Source organism: Tripterygium wilfordii, chromosome 2, assembly GCF_013401445.1.
Source record: "Tripterygium wilfordii isolate XIE 37 chromosome 2, ASM1340144v1, whole genome shotgun sequence".
Classification (NCBI taxonomy): Eukaryota; Viridiplantae; Streptophyta; class Magnoliopsida; order Celastrales; family Celastraceae; genus Tripterygium; species Tripterygium wilfordii.
In genome coordinates, this window is record NC_052233.1 from 9,599,536 (window position 1) to 9,612,280 (window position 12,745).

The window sequence follows — 12,745 nt, forward strand, 5'->3', positions numbered from 1 at the left end:
ATTTTGCCAAATAAATTAGTAAGACTTTATTTGTTTAGTGACCTAGTAAGACTTTATTTATGATCGTGATGCACTGCTTTTTCTTCTATTGTTCCCTATTTAGCAATCAATTAACAATTACAAATATTTTTATTTGCACAATCAAATGTATTTTTTTTTTTAAACGGAGAGGGATATTCAAACCCTAATAATCATCAGGGTGATACACAAATCATTCTAACTAATGGCTCAGGTGTCGATCATCTGGCGAAGCTACAAGCCTACAATAAGCAGTCATAACTCTATTTTTTAAAATATAAATAAAAAAGCTAAACTGGAAAAATAGATATTTTTTAAAAATTTAATTTAAGGAATTCTTTTGCGCTGACAAAAAGAATAATGTTAAACCGTATGGGGCGTCCTGGCGTGACACGCACGCACGATAAAGTGATATAAAGGGCGAGAAAATAAGAATTATTTAGATAAAAAAAAAAGAGAGAGGCAAGGACATTTTTGGAAATTAACTGAAATTTCAAATTCCTGTACCAGCAACCGCCTTATATTTATCTCAAATCGTCTCAATTCAAACGACGAACGATGCCCGTCTTGCTCTTTTTCAGGCTCTCTCCATATTCTTCCATTGACGGAGCGAACGAAACACAGAAGTCCATTCGCCATTGAAGACAGACAAAGGTAATCTCTCTCGTTCTTATTTTCTCTATTATTAGTCTCCCTCACAAAGGCGATTTGTCGTCGACCGTGTTTAATCATTAATCAATTCTTTATTATGCCATGGACGGGTTTCAATTTCGCGTTTCGAAGTGTATGTGCTATGATCTTTGAATTCTTTCGGAGTTTCATTCATCTTTTTATGATGTTTGTCTGCAGATTTCAATTCTTCGTTGAGAAACTTCTGAATCTGAGATTTGTCATTCTCCAGATAGTTTCAATTGATGTATGTAAGTGCATCCACTATATATACAGTCTAAGACACGTTTTCTCTCTATTTCGTTTATTTTCCTGATTTTTTGTTTCATATGTTGAATTAGAATATTTGCTGATCGCTATTGAAGTGAATTGATGATTCAGAGACTCGGTGTTCTCATTTCCGCAACTGAAATGTAAGCGTCTCAGTTTTGATTGGATTTTTATATGCTTGTATGCCGAGTAACTACTACTTTTACGGGCTGCACTATGTGTTGCTTAATAAGCAATGCTCATTTCTGTTATTGGTTTGTAGTTCTAAATTTGGCATTAAATTACAATGTTCTGTTGCTGTTTGTATCATATATTTGTTTTTTTTTTCCTTATTGCACTACAAGTCATAATTTCCAATAAGAATAGCAGGAATTTTATAATGTGTTTACATATAGGATGGACAGCCTGAAGAATCTTTTTGCTTGAAGTTATTCGGCCATAATCATATTCATTTATATCATATTGCAGAAGTTACGGTTGTTTCAGGGACTTTATGGGGGCTCTAGTTTGCTTTCTGAACTAATAATAACCATTTTTGGGTCGTGAATACATTGCTAGAGTAGAGATATGCTCAACTGTATAGCTAAAGATCATTGAATAGATGGTGAAAGGGCCGTAGAATTGTGGGGCATATAATGCTCATTAATCAATTGTTGGATGCAAACAGTTGGTATACTAAAATACAAGTACACACCAATATTCATTTTCCTATGCCAGACGAAATTTGATTGGGGTTACCATGGTAATGCGAAATGAAGATGAGCTATTTGAGATCTATTTATATTGCTAATAATTGTTGCATCTGTGTGTTGAGAGCTTTTTAATGCTTAGATTTGTTTTTCTTATACTAAACTCAAATAAAACTTTTGCAGGCTCGATAAGAGTAGATGGCATTTGAGGAGTTTAGATGCGATCTCATTGCCTTACGAAAATTGTATGGGATCCTCCTAGGATGTGAAGATTTTCTACAGAATTCTGATGTAAGGCCCATCAACACCCTGTTATTTGTTATGTCATTTCTCCTGTATTTCAGTAGCTATGGTAAACGACTGAATATATTTTGATTTTTGAAACCAGAATGGAAACTGTATGGTTATTGGTTTTTAAATTCTATTTAAACTGCTTATTATAAGGGGATGTATGTTTTTAGCAATTTGTTATCTATTTTTGACTTTTTGTATTATGCCACTTCTGATTGTTTATCCATAGATGGATGAAAGAGCATGGCTTATGCTGAAGAATCTGTTAGATGATGCCACAGAGAAGGTTTTTGAGACTCATCTGAAGGTACCCTTTTGTCAAATTTGTGGACTTCAAAAGACAAAGTCTCTATCATACGACTGTTACCTTTGTGTTTCTGCCATTTTCATTTGCAGATAAGAGATACAGCACAATCAAGTTTCTCTAATCCATCCTATCCTTCTAAAGCAGAACAATTTAAAGCTGGGCAGACGGTTCTGGTTCCTGGTCTGCATAAAGTATCCCCAGGACTGTCAAGACTCAGCAGTATATCATCAAACAAACTTGAAAACAGAAAGAAACCTTCCCAGATTTGCAACCAAAGCAGTATGAAGCTGCGTGATAGAGTTGAAGTTCTTGGGAGAGATGGTGATTCTCAAGAGCAGCCACCTGATGAGCTCTTCAGTGGGCATGCAAAAGGATTGTTAGACAAAAAACAGAAGGGTATTGAACAGTTCAAATATAACCAAAAGCAACTGTATGGTACTCATCCTGGCATTGTTAATTCGGTTGCCCGTCCCTCGTCAAGTTCTCTGCTTTCTGTGGATGGTAAACCAGGAAATCTTGATACCCAGGTTGAGAAAAATGGGGATGAGCCAGAGAATGATTTTGCAAGAGAAGTTGCACTTGCAGTCAAAAGAATTGAATCTGGTATTTCAGCTTTGGAAGTAGGTTCTAGGCATTCAGATGTTGTAAGAGCAAGTCCTAGTAGACTAGGTTACAAAGGTAAGGCTTCTGAATCCGCAATGCAAGAATCTGAGATACAGAGTCAGGTTCCTGGTCAGAATGTGAAGGCCATTGTGGACAGACTGGAGTTACTTAGTCGACCAGTGAATCAGACCAGTCAGTTAAATCAATATGTTCAGGGGCTAAGACTGCCGCCAAGTCAGAATCAGGTGGCCAAGAGGCCTCCTACTTGTGTTAGAATGTCCAGTCGAAACATCAAGGATGATGCAGGTCGTAATTGGACGGCTGATACGCAGTCAACAACAAAGTCAGTTAAATCCAAGCCGTCCATGCCACGTAAGCCAGTGGGAGCCACAGTTTCCATGAGGCCTAATCACAAATTGGCACGTCAGGAAGATGCAGTTCGTGAGTGGATGGCTAATACAGAGTCAATAACAAAGTCAGTTAAATCCAGGCCGTCCGTTGTTTCCTTGAGGAACAAATTGCAACGTCAGGCAGTCTTGAGACCGACTTTGCTAGATGAGAAAACTAGCATTCCATACCATAATTCAACAACTTACAGGCATCAGCGTCCTTTGCCTCATAATCAGGCATTAGAAAAGAGTAGTAGTGATTCAAGTTATGATTCACAGCCTTACAGTAACTGGACATCTGAGCAAACCAGCACCAGCAATGGCGGCAGCGAAGATGATTCCGCGAGCCAGAGGACAAGTGATAGTTGTAGCTCAGAGGACAGTAATTCCAGTAAGGTAGGTCCAATGAGTAAGGTGGGTCCTGTTGTAGGACACAGACCAGCCGATCTTGCAAACGAAAGGAAGGCTACGGGACGGTTGAGGAGGTTAAGAAACAAGCTAGGACTCATCTTCCACCACCACCACCACCACCACCACCATCACCACCATCATCATGTCGAAAGTGACGACAGTGGTCATACCACATCAATGTGGAAGAGCTTTCAGGGGATTTTTCACCATGACAGCAAACCTAAGGTTGATGAGAGACAGGCCGTTGGCAAAGTGAGAAACGCGGTAGCTAAGGAGCAGGTTGGACATTTTCATACACTTGTGGATGGGATACGGAGACACAATCCACATTCAAAGAAATCAAGGCTCTCAAAAGGTGGGATGAAAGGTAGCACAAGTATGGAGAAGAAATTGCATTGGTGGCAAAAGTTGAAGAGCGATAAAGGAGTAAGATTGCCAAATAGAGGGCGCGCCAAAATTAGAATCACAGGTAGACAACCACAGCGTAAGTTAAACAAGATGAGTAAACATAAGCTTTTGACGCATAAGTAGATTATTTGCATCTGATGAGATGTACAGAGATGACCAATTGACAGCAAAATTTACGAGTTCTGCATTAGGACCAACCGCCAGATAATATGCTATTTGAGACTATAACAGACTTGACGAGGAGCATATTTTGTGGCATTCTTCACAAACCTGAAGCATATATCTGACATCTAAGTATCATAGAAATGTCCACAAATTCATAACAATCTTTGAAACTTATTCCATGAGCATCCCACTCATGAACCCAATGTATTGAAGCTTTAAAAATTGAACGGCCAAAGGTCCCATGCATAATCCCAACCAGTGAAGCCTCTATAGATATTTTCTTGCTAGTGCACGGACTTTTGTATCAAAGTGTGATGATGTAATGCGTGAACCAGGCAAGTAGAGCGGATTGAGAAGAATCTGCAAATCCACAAGATTCTTTAGTGTCACATTGATCCCATTGTTACTGTTTATATACCAGTACATAATAAATTTAAAAAACAGCCTACAAGTGCAAAGCATATTTGGAAAGAATTTTACATAACACAGAGAATCAAGAGTAGTGTACACAGCACAACAAGGAATTCAAAAAGGTGAATGCAGCCGACACAAATTTTGCTTTACAGAGCTTTTGGTGCTAAGAACAGCAATGATCTTGATGTTCCTAACTGGAACTATTACTATTACTCCCTTTGCACTCCATCATCTCCATATTCTTCTTATGGAAACTTACCATCAAATTAATTTTTAAAACCTAATTCCAATTGTGGCCAGAAAATTATAGCAAGCATGTTTCACCAGCTCAATCCAACTTTTGGTCCTCTACCAATGCCGATGTCTAAATTTTGAACTCATTCTTTAATACTCTCATGCCCTAAAATTCCTAATTTCAATATCCTAACCCATCGGAAAACACTTGTAAGACAGAAATTCCAAATGTCTTGCATGACTTCAAAGGAAACAAAACCATGTGCACCTTCAATAAATTCGTTTTACTTCTCAGAAATAATCATAACAGCGTAAAATTTAGTTCAAAATGCATGAGGAGTTTAATGATGTAAATCGTCAATTATTATAAAGGCTACATGACAACTAGTTTAGGGCAGGATCAGCTTAATAAATGTAAATCATCAATGAACAATAGCTCTTGAAGAAAACAGCAGTCTTACCTTTATATAAAGCTCATGAACCTCTTGGAAAAAGCTCTTGATTCCATCGTCGTTGCGTGAGTCATGAAGTAGCATGAGTCGCGTATGTATGACCAGTCAAAGAAAAGCCAGAAACAAAAAAGCAAACTAACATATAATTTATGAGCAAATTTTAAAGGCTCACGCTCTAAATGCCAAGTACACGGATAAACCCACACGACACATAGACAACCATGAAGGCAGCAACTACACGATGTGAAGAGACTTATGAAATCATCAGCATCTGCTTAAACGACCACTTTCAGTAGGGTAATAGAGAAACTCAGAAAAGCACCAAATTCATAACAATCATGTCATCATTCATCACTGTTATGGTTAACATCGCACAACTTTTTTTTTCCTCTGTGTGTGTCTACCAATTGAACCTAATAGTATAGTATCACAAAATCTGGCTTCAACATCAAACATAGAACATTGCACACAGACTTATGACACCAGATCTGGAGAAAATCTAAATATCTAATGAGATGACACTTCATCCTGGACAATTCACATGCTGGGATGTACGTACACACAAAAAACTCATGTCATTAAAGCAAGAAAGCAGAAACAAGTATATCAATGCACTACGCCACGATTGACTACAAAATCATTATATAATAGCCGCATATATTAACATCATGGAGGATATGACCCGCCGTTACATAGACTGACACCACGAGATCATTAAACCTATCGATAGCTTTCAAGAACCTGCCAAGAATACAACATTAACAGAATAGGAGATAAGAGGAGAAAAATAGTAAATAAAAAAGTAGAACAAAACGTATTCACAAGATATATCTTCAGAGCCAACATACATGGCACTAGTAGTCCAAGCAAGGTCCTGAACAATATCTAGAGCTGCATGTAATACGAATTGATGCAGCTGAGCAGCGTCTTCTCTCTGTCGTTATGTAACGCACAGTGATGCAACAAAAGTAAGATTCGTTAAACATAAAAATTAAAACAGAAGAACATCAATGAATGACGAAATGCAAAACGGAGCCATAGATTCCATACTTTAGCAGCAGATCCAACTTCAGCTTCATATATAGGGATATCATTCCGGCTTACGATGATAAAACAAGCTGTCGTTGCCATTGATTTGTTCTGCCAAACTACCGCGCAAAAGGCTACAAAATCAAACAAAAAGAAGCGCAAAACGCAGATGTGTTTAGTGCATCGCGGATCCAGACGAAGCTCAAATACGAACAATTCAACAAAATCGTAAACAAAACAGAAGAAATCAAATCAAACGAATACGCGTGTACATATACAGTGACATCAAAAAACAACGAAATCGTCACAAACAATAACCTATCCTTTCGGAAACCAAAGGTTTAGTGCATTCAAACAAATCAGTTTCGACTTTCCGCGCGATCGATCTGGAATTTCCAGGGAAGCTAACCTGGTTCACCAGAGAAACCTAATGCCGAAGACGAGATTTTTTTATTTTCAAAAAAAGCGGTGAGGAAAACGAAACGAGAACTCTTTAGAGGAGGTTTTAAAAAGAGGAAAAAGAAAAGAACGGAAGAAAGCGAAAAGCAAAGTGCTGCGGGGCCCACAGTCACACCAGTTCTGCTGTCCAAAGCAAAAACAAAAGAAAACCCTCTGGATCTTGTGGTTAAGAGTATTCAACAGGATGGGATGGGATGGGATGGGAGGCACTCTAATTTTAACTCTAATTATTTTTCAATAGTGATGTTAAATTATGAAATTTTTTTGAAAATAATATATAAGAATTTAAGAATTAAAAATTAATATTTAAAATTTATGGCTTATTTTAGTGTTTAAGGTTTATAATTTAGTATTTTGAATTTTTTTCTCAAAATCTATTATATTATAATATTATGAATACCAAAATAGTTAACCACACATTTTAACTATACTTAACAAATTTTCTTATTTTTGTATTAATTAAAAACCTAATAACAAGGATCAACTGAGAAGCCTACGATAAATGTTGCTTCTTTGCTTTTAGCTACCGTCACGACTGAAGTCTCAGCTTGGTTGCATACACAGATAATTAGGTGATCACCTTACTTATTCAACCCGATTAATGTCCAAATCCTTCATTTTCATAACCCATTTCTGTGTTTCTTCAGCATGCCCAACTTCCTTATCCTTGGAGATGTTTGTCTGCCTCTTTGGGTGCCTCACCATAAGTGACAAAAGACGAGAAACTTCACCAAGGCCTCCCCATTTTTCCAATGCACGAGCAATGTCATAACGACCTGCAACAAAAAGCTTCTAACACCATCAGGATGTGTATAATAATATAAGGAAACCAGATGGCTGAACAAACTTACTTTAAAATGCAGTCCTCACAACTAATTACACAGCATGCTATGTGATTAGTTTCTAATGGCTGTCATGGACAGAAACTAAGTTATGACCATTTCTATACGCATTTAGGCTATGCTTGGCACTAGCAGATGTTCGGGAAGGGGAGGAGATTTCTGCCATTTCTTCACGAGGTAGGCATTTATTGTATTTCTTTCATTAGTACTTTCCCAAACATCAACTCGAACACTCATGCCGAACATAACCTTCATAACCTTAACGATAAAACTTTGGTATTTCACAAATCAAACAAAATTAGAGGGAAGAGTATTTCTTGATGTCAACGGAACAATTTCTGTAATTACTTTCATCAAGATGCTGCAATCTATACTTCACTAGAGAAGCAGCCCAAAATCTTTCAGCAACTTTAGTGGTCTACAGTTTAATATTTCATAATAAGAAATTGATCTGTATTCACTAACCTGCACGCTCAAAAGATTTTCGGCTAGGCATATATGATGGGTCCATTCCCCAGCTCCTCTGAAATCGGCTAATCTGCAGGATGCAATTTGACTAAAGCACACATTTTCACGACATCACAATTCACAACAACCTAACTTCATATGCGTTAATATGGACAGACAGACAACACAATAGTACCCTTTTTTAACATCCCGCCATTACTTGAATCTTCGTTCAAATTAGAATGGACAATTTTGCGAACATAAAAAAGTGCAGAAATATAGTAAAAGTAGAAAAAAAACAAAAGGCAGGACAAAGATTATCAAAGGGCCACAAACAAAATTTACAAGCTACCTCTTCCTGTAAATTCGCAAGATTGTCCCAGTAACCCTTTGGTTTGCGATGTTTGTAAGCAAGGGAGAGATTCAACAATGATGCAATCTTCCTAAATCCACCCATCTGTGTAATGGCCTTCTCAATATCTACCCTACCATGCCGACGAAGTTGCTTTCTCATGGGCATAAACCCCTCCTGTCCATGTTCCGAAATAAATTTCAACAGCTCAGACTTAAGCACCTCAATATCTCTCTGCAAGCCAGGTACTCTGGGTCTTTGTCTAGATGATACAGGAGCAGTGATATCAGTTACAACCTCGTCTGCCTCATCAGAATCAACACCAATCTCGCTGCCAGAAGCACTGAGTGTCTCTGGATATTCTGTATCATCACATGTTTCCAGAGAGTTCACGGCTTCCCTTTCCTCAACATAGTCACGAATTGCACATAAGTTCGAAGGGAGATCTTTATATATGACCTACAGATAGAGGCTACATTGATTTACTATTGTTCTACAGGAAAAACTAAAATCTATGGAAATAATTTTTTTCATAAAAAAAGAAGACAAAAATTGATTTTCTTCTGGAGGTTCTTGGTATAGCAAAGGAACTCAAATAAACTACAATTTCAAATGGAAAATGGAATCCCAAGCAATAGTTAAAACTTAAAAATCACCAAGGAGTGATTTGATAGGCTGATGGAAAGTTAAGTTCGTATGCCGACATACAATCAGAATTTGCATTATAAAATCCATAAACTTGGATGGGACTAGAAAGAAATTTAAAGGCACCACGAAAATTATGGGTAAGGGATCATTTTTTGATGAGTATCATGAAATGCTACCATTTCAAGATATTGCCACATGATGTGGGATGACTGTCATTGTTGGTACGAGCTATACAAGATAGTAAATAGAAAATTTAATCATGAACCAAAAACACAAGGCAACTTCATGAGACATTCAGACAGGCCTTCAGCAACCAGAAAGAATTTCTATAGAGACAAAAAGGGATAATTTCACACAAATTAGGCCATCAGTGATGCACACATGCTACCATATATCCATCACAGTACCAATATCAAGTAGGGTTGCCAAGCAAACTAAAATGCCAGAATGCCGTGCCATAAAAAAAAAAATGCCAGAACATGGAACCATTGTATTCGAATACGCACCTCTTCCATGATTGCTTCAGAGAGAAAAGCACCTCTGCGCATTTTGGACTCCACACTGTACTTTAGTAATGTGTGATGACTTCCTAATTGCTCTAGGAGCCATTTTCCTTTAAATGAGTCGAAGTCACCTTCCACTTGTTCAAAACTGATCTCGCATTCAAGATGTTCACACAAATCTAAAACAACACGTGCATGAAGCACCATATACAACAGGCCTTTGCATCCTTCCTGCATTGGAAAAGACGAAATCAAATCATAAACATGTCAGCTCAGTGGTTTATATCTAAGAAACAAATGTCGATAATCACCATGTTAATCCACCAATTCCACAAAATGATTTCATAAAAGATAACTTATAAAATGATTGCCCAAAGTTCTAGAATTGCTTAAGAATATGAAAAGAGCCAAAGGGACATCCGTAAGTTGGTGATTTTTTATTAAAAAGATCTCAACGTCCTGGGTATGAAAGGTTAAATTTTAGTAGAAATGATTTTTCATTCCTAATTATTCTTCAATCATCTATCTCAGTACATGCAAATTCTCTAATTGCATAAGCTTACCAGGGGCAATACAAAGTTACATAAATATGTTCTATGAGAAGCTTCTAACTCAGAAAAATGCTTTAGCATGTTCTATCACGCATTAATCTATTTAAGAACAACAAAGTAAATATTCATAATGGCATCAACATTCTTAATGCACATTCTTCAGTAGCCCTTGAAGAAATATTGTAAAACTAATTTTGAGTTAACATAGAAACCCTCTGAAGCTTTTAAACTTATTTCATCCCAGATGTCTAAGAGAAACCTTAAGCACTAGTTCCTAAATTTTGATTACCCTTTTACCTGAAGAATGCGGACTTTATTGTTTTCTCGTGATAAAATCGTACTGATGGCTAGATTTGGAACAATGCTGTGGGAAAAAAAAGAGAGAGTAAAAGAATGAGGAAATGGAAGGTGTGAACAATAACTCTGTATGAAAAGCAAGAATAACTAACAGATTAATTTTCATCAGAACTTCTACCCTTGCTTCCACAGTCATAAATCAGTACTGCAATACAATGTTCAAGTAAGCTTATATTACTTACTCAGGAAGTCTGTCATAAGCAGTCAACACATTCCAAACTGCAGGAACAGAAGCCTTTACAGTTATGCTGGCAACTACAAATCGATGAACACCCCCATTTTCCTTCAGCTCAAAACCATTGTATCAGCAACTGCTAAAATAAAAGAGACTTTTCCTATGATAGAGAATCCAGATGACATAGAGTAGAGTCAATCAGTTACCAATAAACCATCAAATCTGCGCAGATGAACTTCGTCCACCAGACAAGGCCTACCAAGCTGGCAAAATTTCCCAAATATACCCCAGTTACTCTTCAATTCATTTGGAGATTGAGGCATGGGACCAAAATTGGAGCTGGAATAAGTCTCTTTTGAATCTCCCGATAATAATTTATCCTTCTCATGAAAAGCACCACCAGAACCCCCACCAGGCAGAGTGAGGATATTGGTTGGCATTTTCTGATTCCCTCCAAAATTTCTCTCAGCTTGACAAGCCATGGCTCGAAGATTCACAGGAAGATCAGATTTGATAACCCTTTCCAAGAAAATAGCAGGAAAGTTATATCTAGGTATCACATTGACTTCATATGTAAGTTTAGAAGCGGAAGACCTGCCAAAATCTGTGATCAATGGAGGAATAGAAAGGCATATCTAATGGCCAAAGTAAATTTTCTTTCAAATTAACCAATGTATTCTACCTTGTCGCAGATTGTAAGGACCATTTCCCTTCATACTTTTTAAAGTCCCCATCGACCATGGAGAAGTGGAGTTCATGATGATTGGCCTGTAGCATAAGAAATTATTCATAAAATAATTTGGGACCAAATAGAACATGAAGAAATGAATATGAAAATTTGTTGATGATAAGCTACTATTGACATCAAAGAACTATGCTACAAACTATGAACATAACTAACAACGCAAATTAACATTAAAAAATGTCAAAAATGGACACTTAGTTGCACAATAAAGATTTCCAAAGCTTGCTCACAGAAGTGCGAACTTCTTGGAGATCCAGCACAACACGAGCTTCAATATGCCAATATAGTGCTCTCTGCAATCCCCGCTGCTCCAACCATATCCGGCCAGGGTGAGGGCAAGGAATTGTCGAACTGAATCAAAATGAGGCACAATCAAGAGAAATGCAAGGTTAGAAACATCTATTGATTATTGCAATAAGTATCGGGGACAAAATTAAACTTTGACTTATAATATAAACGCCAGAAATTATGATCAAACACTTCCCCGTTTACCTACTAACAAGATTGGGAACAAAATCGGCAAGCCTCTCGTAGTCCGTGAGAGCACTCCAGACTGATTTTAGATCCGCATTCACCGAAATCTCGCCCTTAATTCTTCTCTCCCGCCATGATATCACTTCGACCTCACAATGCACCTCTCTCTCCCCTCCTCCTCCTCTTGCCTCACCGCCGTCCCCATCGAAATCAGCCACTACTTTCAGTTTCTTATGAGCTTTGTGACTGTTTCTCTTCGTCACGTAGTTTCTTCTTTTGGAAGAAAAGGCTAGGCGGTTGTTGAGCCGAGAAGACTTAAATCGTATATGTCGTAGAAATTGCGCGGTTGTTTGGTACGTGATTCGGATTGATAGGGTTTGGGAGTCGAAGCTCGGAGCCTTGCAGGTGATCATGGAGAATGATGGAAGAGAGTAGAGTGACTGAGGAACAGAGAGGGAACTAAAACGACCGTTGTTTGTGATCACGAATGCTTCATATATGTCGTTTTAGTGGACGCGAATGGGTGGCTCAGTTAATTCTAATTTGATTCGGAAAATCGCGAAACGTGTGGTGGGAAATTTGTATGAGGGTTGGTGGGTTGGAGCGTGGCCCAAATTCCAAGCCCAATGGGCTCCAAAATCCAATTTTACACATGATCCTAGGGGAATTAGGATACAATGAACAAATAGTAACTATTGTATGAGAAATTATTAATGCTTCTGGCACAACATGTTATATGTTGATGTGATGTATCATAAGTTATAGGATGGTGCTAATTCACAAGTAGTCGGTGACAATGTATGTGGGGATAGGCACAGCAAAACAACCATAAAATATGTCAAT

The 12,745-nt window shown here is 37.7% G+C and overlaps 3 protein-coding genes across 5 annotated transcripts; 1 reads left to right on the top strand and 2 right to left on the bottom strand.

Annotated features, from left to right (window-relative positions):
- The first annotated feature begins 489 nt into the window (after positions 1–489).
- LOC119980924 (protein KOKOPELLI) lies at positions 490–4,211 on the top strand. 2 transcript variants are annotated; one of them, XM_038823774.1, is made up of 6 exons: positions 490–672; positions 868–938; positions 1,029–1,100; positions 1,830–1,937; positions 2,167–2,244; positions 2,334–4,211. In XM_038823774.1, exons 4-6 carry the CDS (start codon positions 1,845–1,847, stop codon positions 4,176–4,178), a joined length of 2,016 nt encoding a protein of 671 aa, XP_038679702.1. In that variant the 5' UTR covers positions 490–672; positions 868–938; positions 1,029–1,100; positions 1,830–1,844; the 3' UTR covers positions 4,179–4,211. The 2 variants fall into 2 exon arrangements, with proteins under 2 accessions (XP_038679702.1, XP_038679713.1); XM_038823785.1 differs by lacking the exons at positions 490–672; positions 868–938; positions 1,029–1,100 and having other exon boundaries at positions 1,890–1,937; positions 2,389–4,211.
- Positions 4,212–4,215: 4 nt separating this feature from the next.
- LOC119980945 (trafficking protein particle complex subunit 2-like) lies at positions 4,216–6,900 on the bottom strand. 2 transcript variants are annotated; one of them, XM_038823864.1, is made up of 6 exons: positions 6,759–6,900; positions 6,371–6,483; positions 6,169–6,254; positions 6,000–6,061; positions 5,330–5,415; positions 4,216–4,580 (listed from the first exon to the last, which is right to left on the bottom strand). In XM_038823864.1, the coding sequence occupies exons 2-6, from the start codon at positions 6,449–6,451 to the stop codon at positions 4,488–4,490; spliced, it is 408 nt and encodes a 135-aa protein (XP_038679792.1). In that variant the 5' UTR covers positions 6,452–6,483; positions 6,759–6,900; the 3' UTR covers positions 4,216–4,487. The 2 variants fall into 2 exon arrangements, with proteins under 2 accessions (XP_038679792.1, XP_038679784.1); XM_038823856.1 differs by having other exon boundaries at positions 6,668–6,847.
- LOC119980916 lies at positions 6,371–12,637 on the bottom strand. The gene is made up of 11 exons (XM_038823760.1): positions 11,921–12,637; positions 11,659–11,779; positions 11,366–11,451; positions 10,890–11,277; positions 10,691–10,791; positions 10,449–10,515; positions 9,604–9,831; positions 8,450–8,908; positions 8,116–8,188; positions 7,389–7,584; positions 6,371–6,483 (listed from the first exon to the last, which is right to left on the bottom strand). Exons 1-10 carry the CDS (start codon positions 12,313–12,315, stop codon positions 7,394–7,396), a joined length of 2,109 nt encoding a protein of 702 aa, XP_038679688.1. The 5' UTR covers positions 12,316–12,637; the 3' UTR covers positions 6,371–6,483; positions 7,389–7,393.
- Between the last annotated feature and the right edge of the window lie 108 nt (positions 12,638–12,745).